The sequence below is a fragment of the Ochotona princeps genome, chromosome 7, assembly GCF_030435755.1.
Source record: "Ochotona princeps isolate mOchPri1 chromosome 7, mOchPri1.hap1, whole genome shotgun sequence".
In the NCBI taxonomy this organism is placed as follows: Eukaryota; Metazoa; Chordata; class Mammalia; order Lagomorpha; family Ochotonidae; genus Ochotona; species Ochotona princeps.
The window spans coordinates 7,817,333-7,841,165 of NC_080838.1; the positions used below are offsets into that span (position 1 = coordinate 7,817,333).

Below are 23,833 nucleotides of genomic sequence, written 5' to 3' on the forward strand. Positions count from 1 at the left end.
GCACTCAGTCCATCATCTGCCACTCCCTAGGCATGCAGGCCGGGAGCTAGATTGGAAACAAAGTAGCTGAAACTTCCATTACCACAGTGTGGAATGTGGGTGTCTTAAGCAGTGGTTCAGCTTGCTGTCCCACAACCCACCACTCGAGACAAAACTGTAGACAGTAATTACTAGTGGGGTGAGAAGTGGGGTTGTTTTTTGTTTTTGTTTTTTTGCTGTTTTAATAAAATGTCCCTAGTTTCATAGCAAGTATTACTCAGAAGCTTAAAAATAACGTTATAACAAACTAAGGAATTTGCTTAAGATTTGATTACCTTTGTGAGGAACATAGGTTACAGTGGATGAAAAATTATAACAATAATCTTGTAACTTTTATAATCTTTTGATAATCCTGGTTTTTTTTAAATTGTATAAGTTGTATTTTTGATAATTTTTACATAGTTGATTAGGGTGTGACTGGCCGAGGGCTAGAGGAAAGTGGGTGAGACCATTGTTGTCACAGATAAAGGGAGAAGCCACACCCAGCCTCCCAACCAGCCCGGGGTCCCAGTTGTGGTTCATGCTCTGAAAGCACTGCTCAAGTGGTTTTGATAGATCAACAGTTCTGAATTGCTGCCGATCTTGCCTCTCCAGCCATGATGAAATCTGTCCAGACTCCACTGGCAGATGGAGTCCACCTTTGGGCTCCGTTTGCCCAGATTCTCAATGTCAACTCTTTTCTAGGGTACTTGATGCATTTGTTCTGTCCCCCATCCTCTGTTGTGGTACCAAGTGTCCCCTGCAGGGTCCAGTGTACTGCCATATCCTCCACGTGCAGCTGGATATGTTGTCCACTACTCTGTCTAAGCCACTGACACATGCATTCCATGGTCAAACCATGGAACCTGCAATTCTCTGCAGGGTTGGAGTTCTGAATCTAGTGGTTCAGTTGGAAGGCTCCCCAAGGAAGCTTCATCTGAGGTGATCCCAGAACTGATTCTTGTGTGTGCATGCCAATACAGCGTCCGGCACAGTCTGTTGCCCAAATCAACCTTCATGCACACTGTTAGTTACAATTGCTGGGTCAGTTGTCTCCAACCCTATCTTCTGCACAAACTAAAGGATGTTGCAGGCAAGCTCAATCCTGCCCACCGCACACTCAGCCCCCACGCAAAACAGTGGGAGCTGCAGTCTAGTCAGAGCAACCTGCAATAACACCCACCAGGAGCGCCTCCTACCTTGGTGCCCATTCTTGCCAGTATGTACAATAAACTGGTTCTGTCTTTCCCACATCCCATTCAGTTCTTATACATGGCAGTAGGCATTGAAGCCGAATTCAACCGAACCAGCCCCACTATTCAGCCCACACATGTGCTGGCAGTGTCAGTCTCTGGCTGAGCCTGTCACAGTCCTGGTTTTTATGCTCACCAGTAACATTGGCAACCCAAGAGGGAGGTGCCCAGTGTTTCACTACTGAGCCCACTCCCACTTCCAGAATTTGCACTCTCCAGGTGCCACTGCAGTTTAGCTCGACAGAGTTTTCCCCCTGTGCCAGCATCTGCTAGCTGATGCTGCAGCAAAGCCCAACCAACCCTCACCCTCTCTGGCTTATGCATGTGCCAGTAGGTACTGTCCGCCTGGCCTAGCTTGTCCCTGATCCAGCTTACATGCAAGCCAAAAGGGATTGTAGCCCTACCCAGTCTGGTCTGCCCCTGATCCCAGCTCTCACGCTCACCAGTGGGAATAGTGGCTCAGCAGGAGAGCTCCCTGCAGCCCCCCTAACAGGTTCATCCACTCTCCCCCGGGTCTCATGTGTGCTGGTTGGGCCCGCCTCATCTTGGCATTTGCCAATGAGTGCTGTAGCCTGGCCCAGCCCAGTCCACCCCCAATTCCAGCTTATGCTAGTGGGGACTACAGCCTAGCCAGCCTAGTGACACCTCCATCCCAGCCCTCATGTGAACTGGCTGGTATTATGGCCTGACCTGGGATGATCCACACACCATTCAGCCTCTTGGATTTGCCAATTGGTGATATGAACTGGCCCAGCCTGGCTTGCCCCAGACCTGAGCCAAAGGTAAGCCTATGGGTAGCATTCCCTGGCCTGGTCTGGGGCTGCTCACTTTCTTGGGTCTTTTGCCTACTTGCAAGGACTGTGTCCTGACAGAGGAGCCTCCCAAGCTCCTCCATCAGGACCTCTCGCACACACCAGTGGGTCCATGGACCAGCCCTGCTTAGTCCTCTTGCTGTCCTAACAGGAACAGTGGCCTTTCCTGACCGGCCCTCACCCATTCTGGTTCTTACTGTTTGATATTACAGCCCAGCCAACCCTGATCCATACCCAGACACAGCCCACCATGGCTCAGCTGGGGCAGAGACCTAGCCCAGCCCATCCTACCCATCCTACCCATTCTGGTTCTCACAAGCTCCAGTGCTAGAGTCTAGCCCAGTATTCCATGTTCCAGACTTAGTCCATACTTGTGCCAAGGGACACTGCAGCCATATCCAGACCAGACTACAGCCCCCACTGTGGCGGCCACGCTCACCAGTGCGACCCACAAACCAGCCAAGGCGTCCCCTTATCTATCTCCCCAGACCAGCCTGATCCCAGCCACAGATCTCACACATGCCAATGGTTACTCTGATCCAACTTGGCATAGCCCCTCCCCTGTCTTGGCCTTTGACTTCTGATGCTTCAGCTTGGCCTGACCCAGCTGGTCGTCTCCCAATTCTTGCTGGCAGGTACTGCAACCTGGCCCTGCTCAGACTGTTCTCATCCCTGGCTCATGCAAACCAGTAGGTGTGGCAACCTAGCCCTCCATGACCTGTAGTTTATCCTGGTTTCTGCACTTGCCATCAGGCTATGGTTTACTGTGCCCTGCCCAGTCTGCCTCCTTCCAAAACCAACTGATACACTTTCCAACAGATGGAGCTACCCTACCCAGCCTGCCCAACACCCAGGCCTGGACCATGTGCTCATCAGCAGGAGCTATGACCCACTAGGGCAGTTGCCCAGGTTCCCCTGCTCAGGCCACTCCCAGACCCAGCTCACACATGCCTGTGGGTGCTTGGCCTTTGTATGAGCTGGTATGGCCCAACTCACCCTACACTCTGTTTTAGAGTGCTCATGTTGGGTGCTGCATCCTGGACCTGCCCTGCTTGTTCCCAGACCCAGTACCGGTGAGCATTGGTGAGTTCTGTGGTCACACCTAGCTCAGCCCATCACCATCCCAACTCTTAAGCTAACCAGCGAGACTTGTAGTTTCATAGAGTTGTGCCCACATATCCCTCACAGAATCTAATCCTGTGTCTGGTTATCTTGTGTGCTGGTTGGTGTCATGGCCCAGTCTAATGTGACCCATCCCCTGATCTGACACTCAGTGTCAGGTAATGGGATGTAGCCCTGCCAGACAGACCCCCAGCCATAGCTTGTGTATGCGCTGGCGTGTGGTAGTCAGCCATGTTCCATGCTAACAAGCCCAACCCAAGACTTCCATATGGGCTGGTTCATCAGTCTTACCCATGAAGATCTTCAGGTGTCTCCCCTCCACCACCAGGTCAGTTCCCTCACTTAACTGCAAGTAGAGTGACCCTGTCATTGGTGTCCCTCAGGATTCATTTCTCACCTACATGTAAAGTGGCCTTATCCATACCCTCAAGACTCCAGAGCTTGTTGCCAGGTGGTCAGGAGGCAGAACCTGGTGCCAGTTGGCACTCTCGCTGCCCACAGACCCAGGACCCTCCCCTGACCCCAGCCTAGCAGCAGTAGATGGGGAGCTAGGATCCCCAGCAGGAAGCCTGGGCCAGCATGGGTACCCCAGCCACAGCAACATGGCAGGGGGACCAGACACCTGTGCTGTTACTCAGACTTACCTGGACTCTGCTCTCCCCCCGCCCCCTAATTGGTTTCTGAACTTAGGGGTCACTTCTCCTGTGAACTGTTAGATTTCCATAGAGGAGTCGTCTAATTTTTTTTCTCCAGTAGCATCTCAGTATTGTTTTAGTTAACATGCCATTTGGGACCTCTGCTTAGGTGACAGATGAGAAATTGCAAAGAAGATTGCCTTATACTGTCTTATCTCCCCACCTAGCATGTAGTAAACATCTGAGTGACGAGTGGTTCTTTTGGCAGGATATCGGTGGTGTGGTTGCTTGAGATCTGGATAAAGCAAGAGGGAAGTATCAGGCTGCAGAGAAGGTTTTATTATTCTCAACTCAGCTCTTCTATGCCTTGCAAAGAGCTGGTCAGCAAAGGGGGCTTATTGGACTGCAGCTTATAATAGGCAAAATGTGAATGCTGTCCTACACGAGAATTACGGTGTGTACACGATAAGGGAGAGTCTCCCTGCATCCAAGATCCCTAGGATGAGTGCAGAATTACAGTACGTCCGTCTGTTGTTGATTAAAGGCAAACACAGCCTCATGAGATCTTGGCTGTGCAGAATATCTATTACAGGTGTCTTGGTTTTAGGCTTCTCATTAAAAAAAAAAATAGTTTTCCAAATAACTACAAATTTTTCCCTTTATTTTTCTTTTTAATTTTTTGTTAGTTTGTAACATTTGTAGGTTTATTGGGGTGCTCTGTACTACTTCAGCACATATAAACTGATCAAACTAAGCACCTAGCACTCCCGCTTACTTGTGTTTTCTGTGTGTTGGGAGCCTCCATGCTCCTCTCTCCTGGTCCTTTGTACACTTGATAATACAGTATCGATAATTATCGTTATCTCAGTGTGCCATGGAACACCGGAAACTGACTCTTCTATCTAACTTTGTAAGTTCAGATTAACTTTTTCAAAGGAACATTTAGAGTCAAGAATTATTTTAGCTAAAAATATTTTTGCAGTTATGCTTTCATTTAAAGTTTTTGCTTAGGTGCATACTATTTAATATAGATGAGATGAGTTAACATGAAGACATGCCAAGCCATGTAGCCTTGTTCAAAATTAAATATTTGAAGGGAGATAGCTTATTTCCAAAATGAAGCTTTTGTTAATTTCATGTCACTAAAGTATAGTTGTACTAAACTACCAAATCCAGTATGTCCAGGCATGGTACTTGGAAGGGTGAGGGCTGCTGCTGAGTCTTTTGGGTAAAATATTCCACTCAGCCCAGAGGAGGTCTGGAAGAAGACTCCTTCCCTCCTGGGCATCCGGGAGGCTGAAGATAAAAGGAAATCTCCTCGTGTGAGTTGCGCCTCATTTTTCATGTGGACATTTATGAAATGATACGTTCCCATGAAAGATAGCTTCTACATAATTCAGTATCATCCTGGATCTCTCCCATCAAAGAGCAAGAAAAGCCATATGAATTATTTACAGTGTGCTAAATTATTTCTTTTTATGAGCTCCAACTTTGTTTTTGTCTCTGCAAACTGAGATTTTGTTTATCCATGAATAGTTTTCCCTAGGGCTTGAAAAATATGACTCTTAAATTATGAATGAGGTTTTTTGTTTGAGTCTCTGTTAACTAACTGAAACATGCAAAATAAACTGTGTTTTTCATTAGATCCCTTTCAGCTCCCTACAAAAACAGAACCAACAAAAGAAAGAGCAGTTCAACCCGCAGCCACCAGGAAGCCCACTGTAATTCGAATTCCAGCCAAACCAGGAAAATGTAAGCACACTCTCTCTGCCTTCTTTGTTTGTTTCTCCAAGAGCCTGGGATAAGGGTATGCTGATTTATCATTGCCTGCTTTGGAAATTATGTGCAATCTTCCATTTATTATTATTCATAGTAAAGGGCATTTTAAAAGCAAGTTTGTTTTCCCATGATTATCTGGGGAATTTGTACAATAAATTTAAATTTCCTTTTCCTTTAGTACTGACTTCAGGCAGAGAATGGTGAGAGACTGGAAAATGCAGAATGTTAGAGATATTCTTGTTAATGCCTCTAGTAAAGATGTGGTGGAAAAGCAATTGAAACTAATAGAAAATAAATTGTATATGTTTGTCAGGAGCACATTATTCCAGTCAGCATAATCTAAATGTAGTTCTGGGTGAATTGTATGAAGTACAGTAACCAACCAGATGAAAACCATATAACTATAAAAATACTTTCTAAATTTGTAGTAATACTTCAGTTTTATATATTTTACTTGATTTCTTAAATGACACAGTAAGTGAAATTCAGTTGGAACCTTAATAAGTGCTTCAGAAAGAAACCTGATATTGTAAAGGAAAAGCCAACAAGTTAGAGCTGTTTATTTTAAATATTCAGAGATTTTTGAAAATGTAAGTAAAGTGAGAGCATGGGCGTGGGGTGCTTCTGGCATTGCTCAGAGTGATCACACAGCTTTCTCAGTTGGTCTCTGTCTTCGTTTATATCTACATTACGTTTGCATAGCTCAGTTGGATGCATGCTTTGCCTCAAGGATCCTGTCTACTCCATTCATCCCAACAGCAGAGCAGGTGTCTCAGATTGTCCAAATACTGTGTTGCAGGCATAGCCTTTAACTTAGGGGTTTGGTTTTTTTAATAAGGCACTGCCCAAAGAGATCGTATCGTTGTTAGTCTCTTTTTGGCAGTTTTGTTGTTCAGGGATGGCTCTTAGCCAAGAAGCAAGAAGACTGAGCTGAATTGCTTTGAAAATGAGAGGGAAAAAGTTAAGGGTATCAAATTTCAATTGGTTCTTGTTTCTGAAGGAGGATATAGTGTAGTGTTAAAGAACAGCTGGCATGATCAGTCGACAGTGTTGTATATAGCCTGTTAATATGATATCTTACTGCGATGTTTATCTGTTTGCTCACTTGAAGTCTGAAGGAACTTCACACATATTTCACACAGATTTCCAACAGTGTTTTGCTGGTGGATTCACCTTCCTAGTATGAATTGGGAAAGGTTTTCAACTGGGAGAGCTTACTAGAGACTCAGCCCATAATTTTCACTGGGGGCTGCTTACATGGATACCCCAAGAAATTTTGACATGTGCTAAGACTACATGCCTGGAAGAAAAGCACCTGTTAAACACAAACAGTATTGTCTCCCTTCTAGGCATAGTGGGTCTGTTGAAGTCCAAGTTCCCAAATGCCACCCAGGGATACCTTTCTAAAATCTGTTTTATTTACTCTCTGTCTCTCTCTCTTCAACTGTAAACTGGACTAACAGATCTGAAAAGGACATACTGAGAATGCCTTTTGAATTATTACCCTGACAAAGCTCCAACAATTAGTAGGACATAGAATTCTGCTGTTAAATCCAGGAAATAGACATGCCTAAGTGGTTCCTTGTTACTTCTGTTGATAACTAGTTCTCTAGAAATGCTTTATTATAAAGTTTCACATACAGTGGAGGAAAAATAACAAGATTTGTCAGTGTCTGAGCAACCCAGAATGGGCCAGTGTGGAGAAGACTGACTTTGTGGCATGTAAGTCCTTGATCTTTGAATTGGCAGCTCCTTCCCCCTGAGAATTGGTTCTTGTGACCAGGATGTCCTTTCCCAGACCCCTGCATGGCTCCCTCCCTTACCATTTCTTTGTGTCTTTGCTGAAATGCCACTTTTTCTCAGGGAGACCTTCCCTGACCATATGATTTAAGGTGGAAAACTACCTCCATGGTCCATGTATACCACACTGATCGTTCTGCGTGTGCCTTCCTGCCAGCATCCTAGCCACACTGCTTTCATATTACTACTTTGTACTCTGAAATATTTGCCAAGACAATATCACATCCTTGTAAGAATAAGGAAACTTCAGCACAAACGTCAAAACAGGCCTGAGCTAGCCCTTCCTGTGTGCATCCCATAGCAGTCCCACCTGTCTAAGCTAGCTGGCCTTGCTCTCAGTCATTGTTTACCTAGCAGCCTCCCTGGGCATTTCCTTTGAGAGCAGTTTCCTCATTGTGGACAAAAAAGAAACCTGACAAATCATCCTCCTGTTACAGATTTTTCATGTGAAATGAAACTAGAAAGTGTTAATTAAAAAAAAAATAGTTCTCATTTCCTTTTATTGTCCAGGCCAGATAATGTAAAAGCAACTTTGGGCTGCCTCGGTAACACCATAATCATCCTCTCTCCAAGTAGTTTTGCACTCATATTTTTATTACCTGTTACTAATTAAATTTGGTCATCTTGCTTTCTTTTGAGTATGTTGGGAGCATGTTCATTGAGATGAGAATGTGGAGTGCAGATAAAGGTATTGTTGCTGGACTCTATGTTTGGTATACGCTTGCAATGGGGGAATCTCAACTGAACTTGAGCTGTGGTTATGCAACAAGGTGGAGGAATCCACCATGGTGGGAGGGTTTGGGGAGGGGTGAGGAGAACCCAAGTACCTATGAAACTGTGTCACATAATACAATGTAATTAATGAATTAAAAATAATAAATAGTTAAAAAAACAGATAAAGGTATTATTTTTAATTGAGTGTAATTAAGTTGATGAATCTGGATCTAATGAATTAGGAGACACATCTAATCATTTTTGAAGGGTGGAGAATTGGATTAAGAAGCAGTGTGCTGGAGTGAGTGTTGTGACCTAGTGGGTAACACCGCTGCAAGCATCCCATTTAGGCACTAGCCTATGTCCCAACCACTGCACTTCAAGTCAGCTCCATGCTAAAGGCCTGGGAAAAGCAACAGAGGATGGTCCGAATATATGGACATCTGTACGCACAAACAAGACCCTGTTGAAGCTTCTGGCTCCTTTCTTTAGGCTGGCCCAGAGCTGGCTGTTGTGGTCGTCAAGGAAAGTTACCTGCCTCTTGCACTCCCACTGTCCTTCTGTGTAATTCTTTCAAAGTAAATTAATCTTTTTTTTTAAAAAGATTTATTTATTTTTATTGGAAAGTCAGATATGCAGAGAGGAGGAGAGACAGAGAGGAAGATCTTCTGTCTGATGATTCACTCCCCAAGTGAGCCGCAACGGCCGGTGCTGCGCCGATCTGAAGCCAGGAGCCAGGAACTTCTTTCCAGGTCTCTCACATGGGTGCAGGATCCCAAAGCTTTGGGCCGTCCTCGACTGCTTTCCCAGGCCACAAGCAGGGAGGTGGATGGGAAGTGAAGCTGCCGGGATTAGAACCGGCACCATATGGGATCCCGGAGCTTTCAAGGCGAGGACTTTAGCCACTAGGCCATGCTGCCGGGCCCACGTAAATTAATCTTTATAAACAACGACAACAAAGGCAGTGTGTCTTACTAGAAGTGACCTCTGAGGCCCAGCATGATGGCTTAACTGGCTAATCCTCTCCTTGTAAGTATTGGGATCCCATATGGGCACCTGACTGTTCCACTTCCCTGTTTGTGCCTGGAAAAGCAGCAGAAGATGACTCAAAAAGCCTGGCCATTGTGGCCAGTTGGGGAATGAACCAGTGGACAGAAGATCTCTCTCTCTCCTCTCTGTAAATTTGCCTTTCCAATAAAAATTAAATAAAATCATGTAAAAAAAAAAAAAAAGGAACTTGTGGGTCAAAACCCTGAATCTTACATTATTGGCAGTAGGAACTTGGATGAGTAGCTTATTTCTAAGTTTCAAGTTTTTGTCTGTTATTGTCTGGTGTAGAACATTTTCTTTTTTCCCCCACCCCTTATTATAGAACATTCTGCAAAAATGGAAATATTTAATGTCTGCTCTCTAATAGCCACCAGCTGTTTGTTGAGTATTTGACATGGAGCAGATGTAACTGAAAAACTAAGAGTCTGAAGTTATTTTTTTCTTTAGCGTTTTTTGATGAAATTTTAAAGATTTTTTAAAATTTTTACTAGAATAGCAGTTCAGATTTACAGAGAGAAGGAGAGACAGAGAAAAAAATCTTTGATCTACCTAGTAACTCCCCAAATGGCCCCAACAGCTGAAGCTGAGCCAATCCAAAGCTAGGAGCCAAGAGCTTCTCCCAGCTGTCCCATGTCGGTGCAGGATCCCAAGGCTTTTCCAGGGCATAATCTGGGAGTAGGATGGGAAGTGAAGCAGAGCCAGGACACTAACTGGCTTCCATATGGGATCCCGACACTTGCAAAATGAAGACTTAGCCATTGAGCCATCGTGCCAGGCCCAAGTTATTTCATCTAATTGATATTTAAGTTTAATTCTCCATGTGTGACCACTAGCCATGGGTCCAAACAAATACAGTACCCAGATGTTGTTGGAGAAAAAGGTATAATGAAGTGCCTAGGCAGTAAGTATTTAACTTTTTTTTTTTTTTAGGATTTATTTATTTATTGAAAGGCAGAGTTACAGAGAGAGAAAGAGAGACAGAGAGATCTTCTGCTGCTGGTTTACGCCCCAACAGCCAGGACTGGCCCAGGCTGAAGCCACGAGCAAGGAGCTTTATCCAGGTCTCCCATGTGGGTACAGCAGTCTGAGCACTCAGGCCACCTTCCACTGTTTTCCCAGGGGTGTTAATAGAGAGCTAAATTGGAAATAGAGTAGCCAGGACTCAAATTAGCACCCACAGGGGATGCCAACTTCACAGGAGGAAGCTTTTAACCTGTAATGCTGCGTTACTTTTTGATATTATTCTCACTCTCTGTAAAACAGGCATAAACTTAACTATGTTGACTTACTCCTCAATCTTCCGAAGTTTGCTAGGAGCTCGTTCTCATTTGCTTGATTAGCCTTTTTATGGACCAAACTACAATCATTTCATTTTTTGGAATCCAAAAAATTAGGCAGCATGAATGAAATACTGCTTTTTTTTTCTTCCAGGTTTGCATGAAGATATACAAAGCCCACCTCCTCTCCCTGCTGAAAAACCTATTGGAAACACTTACAGTACAGTTTGTGGAAAATCTAGTAATGTTGACAAAGCTAGAAATTTGGTAAGTAATCTCTATGGTGTGTGCTAGTTTGAAGCTATACACTATTTTAAAGTATTCAACTGACATCTAAATTATTGTATTACTGGTCAGATAGAAATGAAGAAAACCTTTATTATAAACTAATTCTGAACCCCATCTGCTTAATGTATTGTTCAGTATTTTAACAATCTAAAAAAAGATTAAGCCCATTAATTTTGGTACTTAATTATGAAATAATTTAAATGACATTAATAATGAGGAAATTACTAAAAATATCTAAAAATCTTTAATATTTGTGAAAGTAGATTTAGTCAAACTGCCAGGTTTTATTTAGCACTCAATAGTGACACAATGTTAAGGTACTCCTATAAGGACCCAACACAATAGACTGATAATTAAATCCTCATCTTGCATGCGCTGGAATCCCATATGGGTGCTGTATTGTGTCCTGGCTGCTCCACTTCCCATCCAGCTCCCTGCTTGTGGCCTGGAAAAGTAGTCGAGGATGGCCCAAAGCCTTGGGACTCTGCGCCATATGGGAGACCTGGAGAAGCTCCTGGCTCCTGGCTTCAGGTCGGCTCAGCTCTGGTGTTGTGCCTGGTTGGGGAGTGAATCAGCAGGTGAAGATCTTTCTCTGTTTCTCCTTCTCTCCATAATTCTGCCTTTCCAATAAAAGCAAATGAATCTTTGTAAATAAAAAAAAAGATACTTGTATAAGAAGTTTTAAATCCATTTTAAAAAGTTTATTTGCTTGAAAGATGTATTTATTTATTTGAAAGAGAGAGTTATAAAGAGAGAAGAGACAGATCTTTCATCCACTGCTTCATTTTCCAAAATGCTACCAGGACCAGGGCTGGGCCAGGCCAGGAGTCGAGCAGTTCATCCAGGTCTGCCATGTGGGTGCAGAGGGCTGAGTACTGGAGCCATCTGACAGTGCTTTCCCATTAGCAGGCATAGGAGCACAGAGCTCCATAGGAGGAGAAGCAGCCCGCACTGTGCCAACGCCAGGTGCTGGCATTGCATGACTATGAGGCCCTTGTATTTTTAAGCAAAACAAACCAAAAAAAATTATCTTGTACTTCTTAAGAGGCTAGTCAAACATTTTTGTATGTGTGTTTTGTATTTCAACATCAACACTATTCTTTTTTTTAATATTTTCATATTGTAATGACTTTAAAATGTTTTTGATTACTTTATTTGACAGTCTGAATTACATAGAGTAAGAGAGAGGGGAAAGGAAAGAGAGAGATCATCCATCCATCCACTGGCTCATCCCACAATGGCCTAATTGGCTGGAGCTGGACCCATCCAAAGCCAAGAGCCTGGAGCTTCTTCTGGGTCTGTCATGTAGGTGGTAGAGGCCCAAGCACATGGGCAGAGTCCACTGATTTCCCTGGTACATCAGCAGGGAGCCGGATCCAAAATGGGGCAGCTGAGACTTGACGGTCTTCCATATGGGATGCTGGTGCCAGTCAATGACTTTACCCACCATGCCACAGTGCTGGCTCCTGGTAATGACATTTAAGGCTTGTTTCAGGAGAAATCAATTTTTACTTCACATTTTATAATAGTTTTACATGTGTTTATCATACAGACACATTTCGAGAAGAGAAACTTTGTTAAAGGAGGCATTACATTAGATTAGGCAATATCAAGTTAATGAGATTTTCTGTAGAATCAATTAAAATTTAGTGATTACTTGCACTTGCAAAGTACTTGCTAATAAATTTTTGTTAAACCTGAGCCAAGATAGCCCAAAAGAGGATAAAAGGATCCCTGCCATACGGTTGTTAACTAGGAAAATGACACAGGTTATGTTCTGCTTTGATGGGTTAGGAGAAAGGAGTGGGAGAGTAATGAATTAAGTATCCTTTTTATTTATTAACTGATAAAATGGGCTTTATAAACTGTAAAAGCTCTACTGAAATATTTGGTATTATTCCATTTAGCGTTAAACAGCCTCATAAGCAACTCCCACATTTTAAAAAATAAGAGAAGTAGAAAAAACTAAACTATCCAGAGAGATCCTGTATTTATATCATAGCATTTGTACCTCACACTAACAGTGTAGAGACAATTCTGTTCTTGCTGTTTGCAAAAGGGAGTTAGGCCTTTCTGTATGAGATTGTGATAAATGCTTGCCATAATAGATACTGCAAGTCGGAAGAAACAGAATAGTAAATAGATCTCAAATAAATGATTCCTGAAGTCACACATACAGATTGCTAAGACTGGAAAATCAAATTTATGCTGAAGAAATTTCTTTTCATTGTGGATTTCAAAACTGGATGAATTTTAGACCAGAGAACATAATAACTATAGGTGTGAATTGGGATCCCTTAGAAAGAATGTTTTACTGGTTTGCTTACCCTGGTGTTTAGGCAAAGTCTTGGCCAGTTGTATCTCCTGATTGAGCACAGGGCAAAGTTCCCATATCTCCTGTCAGGGTGCTAGGGAACTTTCCATCTCAGGACGGGGTGAATGCAGATGTCCAAATCCACTTCTTTAAAAAAAAAATCCACTGCTTTTAAGTGATGAAGACCCCAGAATGGGCCATTCTGTCAGCAGGAGCATTTACCTGTTTGTTCTCTTGCCCCCTGTGGGAACATAAGACCCTTATAGCATCCCACAGGGAGACTGCCAACTCGTGCAGGCCAAATCAGGAGGTGCCACACAGATGAGGTGTAACAAATCGAGGCTGTAGCACAGGAACTGGTAAGTGAGGATAAACAGTCTGTGTACGTGATAGAAGACAGAGGCTGATTCCAAGATAGGAAGAATTGGCCACAGCCGCATCCATCTGTGTCCAGCCTCTCACTTAGCACAGGCCTGTCTTGATCTTGCACTGCACCTTCCTACACAATACAGCTCTGAATGGTTTGGATCACCATACTCGGGTAAACCATGGTGGTGGTAGTAGCTACGTACTGGCACTGCATGTGGTCCAGGTGATGCCACTGGCTACAGTAGGTGGGCAATGTGGTGCAGCTCTGATCTACCCGATCAAGTCATGCAAGGGTGTGCCAGAGTGTGGGTGAGTGCACAGCCATAGGACTGCGTAGCAGCCACCTGCACAACACATTTTGGCGGTGATTAAGGAATATGAACACGTGGTGACTACCTGGTAGGAGCCTTCATCACCTGAAACTGTTCAGGGCTTTGTGAAGGGACCAACTGGTGTGACCCAAAAAGTCACCTTCCTCAAAATCCGTGTGAGGACAGAATAATTTGATCTTGACATCCAAGGCTGAGAACTCACTCAGTGCTTTGCCACTTTCCTGAAAACATTCATGTTGGTTTACTTTTAAATGAAGATAAAGGGAAGATAATCCAAGAAACTCTTGGCTTTCTCTGTTTCTGCACAGAATGACTCGATGGCTTGTCCACACTGCAGCCTACTCACAAGGCTCTCAGATGCCTGGCTGGAGGAGAAAATCAACATGGAGAAACTCCAGCCAAATACCAGGGTGCAAAGCTGGGATCGACTCCTAATTGTTGGAGTAGAATTAGAAAAGGGCATGATGATGGGCCCAGCATGATAGTGAGGTGCCTAAAGTCCTTGCCTTGAATGTGCCGCGATCCCATCCTGGCGGCTCCACTTCCACCCAGCTCCCTGCTTGTGGCCTGGGAAAGCAGTAGAGGACGGTCCAAAGCCTTGGGACCCTGCACACACATGGGAGACCCGGAAAGAAGTTCCTGGCTCCTGGCTGCGGATGGATGCAGCTCTGGCCGTTGCGGTTGCTTGCAAAGTAAACCATCGAATGAAAGATCTTCCTCTCTGCCTCTCCTCTCTGTATATCTGTCTTTCCAATAAAAATAAATAAATCTTTAAACAATTAATTAATTAATTTTAGTGAAAAAAAAAAAAACAGGGCATGATGACCACTGTGGACCCAATACAGGAATCATAGGAAGGAGGAACTTGAATCCTTTTTTTTTTTTAAAGACTTATTCATTTTATTACAGCCAGATATACAGAGAGGAGGAGAAACAGAGGAAGATCTTCCGTCCAATGATTCACTCCCCAAGTGAGCCGCAACGGGCCGATCCTGAAGCCAGGAACCAGGAACCTCTTCCGGGTCTCCCACGCGGGTGCAGTGTCCCAATGCATTGGGCCGTCCTCGACTGCTTTCCCAGGCCACAAGCAGGGAGGTGGATGGGAAGTGGAGCTGCCGGGATTAGAACCAGCACCCAAATGGGATCCCGGGGCTTTCAAGGCGAGGACTTTAGCCGCTAGGCCACGCTGCCGGGCCCGGCACTTGAATCCTAAAGAGCTACCACCTATTGTGATCCCTCTGTGTATCACGTATACAGAGCCTCCCCACTTTGGGGATATATTATTCATTGGAAAAAAATTAGGAAGCCTGAAAGTTGGTACCCATGTATCGGTTGGTGTCATGACAGAAACCTGGCATCCAATTTCAGCATCCAGGAAGCTTTGATTAGGATTTCAACAGCAGCAACAATACCTCAACAACCGTTTGTTGCCCAGCATTTGACCATCTTCTCCCTGGAAATGAATCTTTTTGATTTCTCAAAGTTCTCTTTGCTGAAGATTACTATAAGAAATGTATCAGGAGTGTTTTGGTAATATGAAATTATATAAAATGTAGGGAATGGAGGCTTTTAAAATACATAATGTTTGTAACATTATTCAGAATGTTATAATAGCTGTCATACTTTTCTGATCCCTTTCATATCAATAAGCACAGAAAGTTTGAAGAATCAGCTAAAAAAAATCTATAAAATTTCTCACATGTATACATTTTGTTGCCTGCTATTCCATTTTAGGCCTTTGTTTCCTCGTGTGCCTTGTTAACACACTCACATGTCTGGCTTCATGTAGCTGTCCAGTCCTGTAAACTCACACATTGTCGACCCTACACCAGTGTACCATCAGGGTGCAACTTGCTTATGGAAATCACCTCAGACCTTGTCTTTAGAGTTGATTATGCCTTTATGAAATCATGTAAGATAAACTTGTGTGTGTTTAGCTGCCAGATATATTACCTAGAATTTCCAAGTAAGATAAAGAAGAAAAGGGAATTCAAAAGACAATGAAATTGGGCCCGGCGGCATGGCCCAGCGGCTGAAGTCCTCGCCTTAAAAGCCCCGGGATCCCATATGGGCACCGGTTCTAATCCCGGCAGCTCCACTTCCCACCCAGCTCCCTGCTTTTGACCTGGGAAAGCAGTCGAGGATGGCCCAAAGCCTTGGGACCCTGCACACACATGGGAGACCCAGAAAGAAGTTCCTGGCTCCTGGCTTCAGGATCGGCGCAGCACCGTCCGATGATTCATTTGGGGAGTGAATCATCGGACGGAAAGTCTTCCTCTCTGTCTCTCCTCCTCTTCTCTGTACATCTGCCTTTCCAATAAAAATAAATAAATCTTTTAAAAAAATTTTTTAAAGGATATAAGATGTGGCATCAGTTGTTGGAGAAGAGAGAAGAAACATATGCCAAGGCTTCTCAGAAGTTCCAGTAGTCAGGAGTGGGATGCTGAGAAAACTGAATCTCAAAATAAGACCCCACACTGGGGAATTCTGTTTTAAAAAGGATATAATTCCAATACAGAAATTCAGTAAGCGGTGACATCTGCAGGGACAGTACAAGAAGGAAAACTAGCTGTGCCAAGAATTAAAACTAAATTTGAAGAACTAAAACTGAAATTGAAACTAACGCCAAACACAGCAAAGGCCAAAGTTCAAGGATGTCGCACTTGGAGTAATTAATGATAAACCACCAAAAAGTGGTGGCAGAAAGTCTTCAAGTCGTGTGGGATGCTAAAAAAGAGGAACAACTAATCAGTGATCTTGCAGAGACTGTTGGCAAAGCCTGGATGTGAAGCCAGACCTGAGTGAGCACTGGCAGGTGCTCCTGCAGGAAATGCCTTCTCTTGGTGGTCTCTGAAATAGCTCGGAGGTGCTTAACCTTCCTGAGGAATTTGACAATATGCTGGGGTTTTTTTCTCTTCTCTTTTAAATATTTATTTCCTTCTTTAATTGGAAAGGCAGACTTACAGAGAGAAACAGGAACAGAGAGAAGGTCTTCCATCTGCTGGTTCACTCCCCAAATGACCACAGTGGCCAGAATTGAGCCTATCCAAAGCCAGGAGCCCAAAGCTTCTTGCAGGTCACCCACATGGGTGCAGGGTCCCAAGGGTTTTTGGAGTTTTCTTCTGCTTTTCCAGGCCACAGACAGGGACTGGATGGAAAGTGCCTGTATGGGATTCTGGCACTTGGAGGTGGAGGATTACCTAGTTGAGCCATCTTACTAGCCCGTTTTTTTTCTTCTAATAGAAATGTTTCATCGTAGAATATCGAGAAGTAAAAAGGTTATTCAAGGGCCCGGCGGCGTGGCCTAGCGGCTAAAGTCCTCGCCTTGAAATCCCCGGGATCCCATATGGGCGCCGGTTCTAATCCCTGCAGCTCCACTTCCCATCCAGCTCCCTGCTTTTGGCCTGGGAAGGCAGTTGAGGACGGCCCAATGTATTGGGACCCTGCACCCGCATGGGAGACCCGGAAGAGGTTCCTGGTTCCCGGCCTCGGATCGGTGCGCATCGGCCCGTTGCGGCTCACTTGGGGAGTGAATCATCGGACGGAAGATCTTCCTCTCTGTCTCTCCTCCTCTGTATACATCTGGCTGTAATAAAATGAATAAATCTTTAAAAAAAAAAAAAAGGTTATTCAAGATTTTCCATAAAAATACTACTACACGGAGAAAACAGCAACTAATACTTTGTCCAAAATTAGAATGACTTTGATGTATTTATTTTATTACTTCATCCATACCTGTTAATACCATACTTATATATCTTACTTTAAAAATTTTCCCCTTAGTTATTATGGTCTCTACGATCTTGAGAAAAGCAGCTTCCTCCTATCTGCTAGTTTGTCTGTCAATTTTTAAGGGATGGTTAAAGAAATGAATGCAGTATTTGCCAGAAGTGATACAGGCAGCAGTGTATTTGTACGGTATGGATTACATCATGCAGTATTGCAGGGTTTACGAGCTGGTAACTTGCCTCACTACATTAACTGAATTCATTACTGAAACCAAGTTTTAAGGGCAAGCTCAATTTGTTTTTTTAAATGGGATTTTAAAACACTGAAACATGTTTAAATGATCGCAGTCATTGGCAATTAATCATTTGGTATTTAAGGTAAAGTTGTGAATATTCAATATGAATTTAGAATCATGAAAGTGATTTTTATCTTGCTCATAAAATAAAGAAGAAAATAATCTATTAGCCCTCAAAGCTATAAGATTCCCAGGCTATAATTAAGCTCCCTTTACAGAAAGAAGCATTGTAATCTTTTTTTTTTAAAGATTTATTTATCTTATTACAAAGTCAGATATACAAAGAGGAGGAGAGACAGAGAGGAAGAGCTTCCATCTGATGATTCACTCCCCAAGTGAGCGCAACGGTCTGTGCTACGCTGATCCGAAGCCAGGAACCTGGAACCTCTTCCGGGTCTCCCACGTGGGTGCAGTGTCCCAAAGCTTTGGGCCATCCTCGACTGCTTTCCCAGGCCACAAGCAGGGAGCTGGATGGGAAGTGGAGCTGCTGGGATTAGAACCGGCGCCCATATGGGATCCCGGGGCTTTCAAGGCGAGGACTTTAGCCACTAGGCCACGGCGCCAGGCCCGAAGCATTGTAATCTTAAAGGCTTGCATATTTTGCTCTATGAGGTCTTGGAGAAATGTTATACCCTGAATTTCAGTGTTGGAAACTTGTAAAACAGGAAAAATGACAAAAAGGGAAATATAAATTAGATAATTTTTAGTAAAAACTTTTCCTCTAAAAACATAAGTTTTGGACTGGCGTGATGGTTCAGTTTGCTAGACCTGCACCTGCAAGCAGTGGCATCCCTTAAGCATGCCAGTTTATGACCTGGTTGATCCAGTTCCCTGCTTGTGGCTTGGGAAAGCAGTGGGCATGGCTCAAAGTCTAAGTTTTGTCTTAGAGATTTATTAGCTTCTAGTTCAACAGATCTGAAAATATTACATCTTTCTAATCCTTGGACTGTGCCTCTTCAGAACACCTATTTAGTTAGCATCATAGATTTCTTCCCCTAGAAAAGCCTTCCTCCCAGTCTCCCCATTTCCAGGTTCTTCTTTTTAGCTCTAAACCTGCTGCCAAATGCTGAAGCCATCCAGTCATGATGAGATCTGTAACCAGCAAAATCAAATAACCACTTTACTTTGTATTTAAATGCAGTGCATTTTCTGTATGATTAGAGAGTGAATGGATACCATATTTTTTATATTCCGCAGTTTGGCTGCTAAATTTGTAAATCTTAGTTGTGTCATCTCTTAAGTGGATACATACCCATGCAGCACAGGTGAGCAGGCTGTGGTCCTTGGCACAAGAGAGACCTCTTGACTTCTTCCCCTGAGTTTTCACTTACTCTGGAATGTGAATGTTTTTAGTTCACATTGTAATGTTGTCTAAGAAAAAGGTGTTTTTGAAATTCAGCTACAGTTCCACATATAGGACAAAACAAAAGTTTGTCCAAAACTCCTCTTAGTAACCTCTTGTTTTAAATTAATCTTACCTAAAAATTGATCTTACCTAAAAAGTGTTCTCTGGTCCTTGCAGGAATCTGATCACACTGGTCAAACTGGCGGTTTTGTGCGGGGGCCTCCAAGGTTGCCACCGAGGTAAGGAAGGAAGGAAAAAGTCAGAGACAAACCCAGTGCTCGAAGCCCCTGGTCTTGTTCTCACCAGGACCAAGTGTTGTTGCCCTTAGATCTATTTAGGATTCTTGGATTCACCCAGGCCACTGGCTTGGACAGCACATGTAGTCATCTATGTACTTTGCTCCCTATAACAGTCGAAAAACTCACAGAACACAGATAGGCCTCTACCACTTTTCTTGAAAACCAATGAGCAAGACTCCTTTTGAAACCAGACGTTCCGCCTCTGGAACATAGAGCATACACAGACAAACCCTGCCTCTGAAGAGAGATGTTCTCGAGGTGGGCATTTCTGTGGAGCTAAGCTTCATGTGCTCAGAGGTACCTGTCTCCTAACTTCCAGAGTGACCTAACAAAGGCTGGCTTGCCATCAGAAGATGTTACCATGTTGACAGTTATTTCTGTTGTAGGGATTAAGGAAAACAGTGCTTTCTAAGTAATAATTGTCCTATCCAAGCAGAACCAGCTTTCTTCATATTAATCTAAATCAGAGTTTTAGTAGAAATTCTTATATCATGAATGTGAGAAGATTTTGTGTTTCTTTTCTAATCATGTTCAAGATCCCAGTGCACATCCATGTTTTTATGGCTTTTTATATCACACTTTGATAGGAAAAGCTTAGTTTCCTATATTTTCAGTGGTGTTTTAGGGCAGCCGAGAGCTCCTGGTAGTAAATGCTTGTTTGTCTTGAACTCATAAATCTCTAATGCAAAATAAGACACAGGAACATCATGGCGTTTCCTCTAATAAAACAGTGTTTGAATCAGCAGTTGTTTACTCGAAAATAACATTCCCTGCAGGTTTCAATAAAGCATATACCATTAGCAGAAAGTTATGTGCCTCTGTGTGTGTGTGTGTGTGTGTGTGTGTGTGTGTGACAGAGAAAGGACAGAGGAGCACCAAGTACCGATCAAAACACTGACTCCTGCTGCCACCTTGACTTTCAGACCTGTAAGTGGGAAAGCAATCCCGACTCGACAGCCTGCTCCCAAGGTGGCCCCTGAGAGACCACCTCCTCCCAAGCTTGCTTCAGCCAGAGCATCAAGTAAAAAACTGCCTTTTCATCGCTCTTCCTCTGACATGGACCTGCAGAGGAAACAAAACAACTTGGCATTAGGACTCTCAAAAGCCAAGAGTCAAGTCTTTAAAAATCAAGATCCGGTGCTGCCCCCTCGCCCCAAACCAGGACACCCTCTCTACAAGAAATACATGGTAAATTTAGCTTTCTAACTTTGTAGTCAAGAGTTTTGTTCTCAAATATATGTAAGATCCATTATTTCTCATAAAAGGTGAAAGAAATGTACAACTGTGCCTTAACCTTTACATTGCTTTATATAAGTAGGTCATACTGAAGCACTGGTCTTCAAAGCAGGGTTTCTGTGTTAGGAGGAATGCAAGAAGAAAGGAGCAGGATAGACAGAGGCCGTAGCTCGCTGTCTGGCTTTGCCAGACAAAATCTCCCAAAAAACCTGACCCACTAGGTTATATGATCAGAGTAACCGACAGATGGTTCGGTTTACATGCTGAGTAATTTATGTCTTCGAACTACTTTGCCCACTGAGTAAGCTTCCAAATGAAATAAATACAAGTGATATTTTCGTTGAGTTGGGCTCTGTTCCCCTCATTTTCCCCTTTTGCAAACCATTTACTAGTGAATTGTCATCAGTAATTGGAATGTTTGGGGCAGACACATAAGCAGAGCAGTGACAATGGCAGTTGGAACCCCTGCGGTCCATGTAGGAGTGCTCAGGTTCAGATGCTGATCCATGCACCGCAGGAGGGAGCATGGCCTGTCACCCACACAAGAGGGCCAGGTGGGTGGAGCGCTGGGGTCCTGCCTTCAGCCTGCTCTGGCCTGGCTACTGTGGGCTTTGCGGGAGGAAACCAGCAGGTGTAATATCTGTATTTGCCTCTCTGTCTCTATACCTCTTAAATAAGTAAAAATAAATGATTCTTAAGAGGTAGTGGGGATGGATAATATGTTAGTTTTCTTCCTTTTGGATGGTTTTTCTCACCAAATGGTCTTTTTCTTCATTTCCCATATTAAAAAAGGGGGAGAGGGGCGGCAGAGTTGCGTTCTGCTTTGCTCGAGTAAACATGATAAAACCTGAAGCATGTAAAAAATGGTAAGAGCAAAATTGCTTGCATTTTTAAAACACTTTTTAAGAGTAACTTTTTTTAAAAGATGGGGGATAGAATATGGGATATGTCCCTAATGGCATATTTTTAAAAGCTTTCTTTTTATTTGAAAGGCAAAGTTACAGAGAAAAGGAGAGACAGAAAGATCTACCATCTGCTGGTTCACTCCCCAGAGGGCTGCAACAGTTACAGCCAAGCCAGTCTTAAGCCAGGAGCCTCCTCCTGGCCTCCCACACAGGTGTAGGGGCCCAAGAACTTGAGGCATCCTCTGCTGCTTCTCCAGGCCATAAAGAGGCTGGATCAAAAGTGAAATAGGGCCCAGCACAGTAGCTTAGTGGCTTAAGTCCTCACCTTGCACATGCCAGGATCCCATATCGGTGCCAGTTCTAATCCCAGCAGCCCCACTTCCCATCCAGCTCCCTGCTTGTGGCCTGGGAAAGCAGTCGAGGACGGCCCAAAGCCTTGGGATCCTGTACTCATGTGGGTGACCCAGAAGATGATCCAGGCTCCTGGGTTTGGATTGGTGCAGCTCTGGCCATTGTGGCCACTTGGGAAGAGAATCAACAGATGGAAGATCTTCTTCTCTGTCTCTCCTTCTCTATTTATATCTGACTTTCCAATAAAAATTAAATTAAATTAAAAGAAGTGAAACAGCTAGGATATGAACTGATACCCATATGGAATGCTAGCACTGTAGCAGAAACTTAACCTACTATACCATTGTACAAGCTGCTCCAAATTGCATTTTTTTAGAAATTTGTTAATTTATAAAGCAGAAATCAAAAGAAGGAGAGACACAGAGAGAGATTAATCTTTCATTTGTTGGTTTATTCCCTAATAACTGCAACAGCCAGAACAGGGCTGAAACCAAGAGCCAGGAACTGTCTTTGCCTCCTGTATGGGCAGCAGGAGTACAAGCAATTGGATCACCAATCACTTTAGGAAGCTGGATTCAAAGCTGAGCAGCTAGAATTTAAAACCAGCACTCCGAGGTAAAGCAGCTTAACAGTGCTGGCTCCAGACAGATGTCTTCCATCTGCCAGCTCACTCCCAAAATGGCTGTTGTGGCTTGAGCTGAGCCAACCCCAGAGCAAGAGCCAGGAGTTGGGTCTCCCAAGTAGACACAGGGCCCAAGGACTTGAGCCATCCTTTACCACCTTGCCAGGCCACAGTCAGAGAGCTGGCTTAGAGCAGCCAGGACATGAACTGTCACCCATAAGCATTGGTGGTGCCACAGGCAGAGGATTAGTGTACTATACCATTGTGCCAGCCCTCAACAGAATTAGTCTTAATTAAAACAATTAATTGGTCCCGGCGGCATGGCCTAGCGGCTAAAGTCCTCGCCTTGAACGCCCCGGGATCCCATATGGGCGCCGGTTCTAATCCCGGCAGCTCCACTTCCCATCCAGCTCCCTGCTTGTGGCCTGGGAAAGCGGTCGAGGACGGCCCAATGCATTGGGACCCTGCACCCGCATGGGGGACCTGGAGCAGGTTCCAGGTTCCCGGCTTTGGATCGGCGCGCATCGGCCCGTTGCGGCTCACTTGGGGAGTGAATCATCGGATGGAAGATCTTCCTCTCTGTCTCTCCTCCTCTCTGTATATCTGACTTTGTAATAAAATAAATAAATCTTTAAAAAAAAAGAACAATTAATCACTTTATATTGTTTGTATTTCCATCACTGAGCCAGAAATGGCCTTTTCATAAGCTACTCAGACCTTCAAAAACAATCCTCCTTTGAGAATGGTATGGATAGTTGAAAAGGATGTCGTATATTCATATATACTCATACTCAGTTAAACTGATGAAATTTTAATTTCCACAACTCAAACAGCGTTCTTCCGGATAGATTACTTTGCTAGATAGTTTAAAAAATTAGTAGCCAGTGTGTATTATATACTAATTTTGAGCCAGGTAGTATTCAAAGCACTTAATATAAGGGGTACTTCAAAAAGCTTATAGAAGTATAAAATTAAAAGTTTATTTCCATGGGAAATTAGTTTTATATTGATGCATAATTTTTCATAATATGCATTTCATGTGCTTTTTGAAGGCCACTTGTATATTAACTAGCTCATTTTCCTCACATCTGGATTGTTAGCTGGATATTGTCATCATCTATGTGAATGAGGGAAGTAAGACACAGAAATGAAGTAATTTGCCCGGGGTCATCCTCAGTGGTAGAACCAAGTTTTAAACAGATTAACTGCTTCTGAACTCAGACTTGTAGCAGTTATGCCAAACTGTGGAAACAGTTTTAAAGTCTCTCCTTACTCTGTCCGTTCTGTG

General features: G+C 43.7%; 1 protein-coding gene across 14 annotated transcripts in view; it reads left to right on the forward strand.

Moving 5' to 3' along the window:
* The window catches only part of SH3D19 (SH3 domain containing 19), a 218,617-nt gene that overhangs the window by 166,671 nt on the left and 28,113 nt on the right, over nt 1–23,833 (forward strand). For all 14 annotated transcript variants that reach the window (XM_058666768.1, XM_058666770.1, XM_058666775.1 and 11 more), the window contains 4 exons: nt 5,485–5,592; nt 10,615–10,727; nt 19,310–19,371; nt 20,355–20,619. In XM_058666768.1, the coding sequence (XP_058522751.1) occupies nt 5,485–5,592; nt 10,615–10,727; nt 19,310–19,371; nt 20,355–20,619 (548 nt within the window). The remainder of the gene's footprint in view (nt 1–5,484; nt 5,593–10,614; nt 10,728–19,309; nt 19,372–20,354; nt 20,620–23,833) is intronic.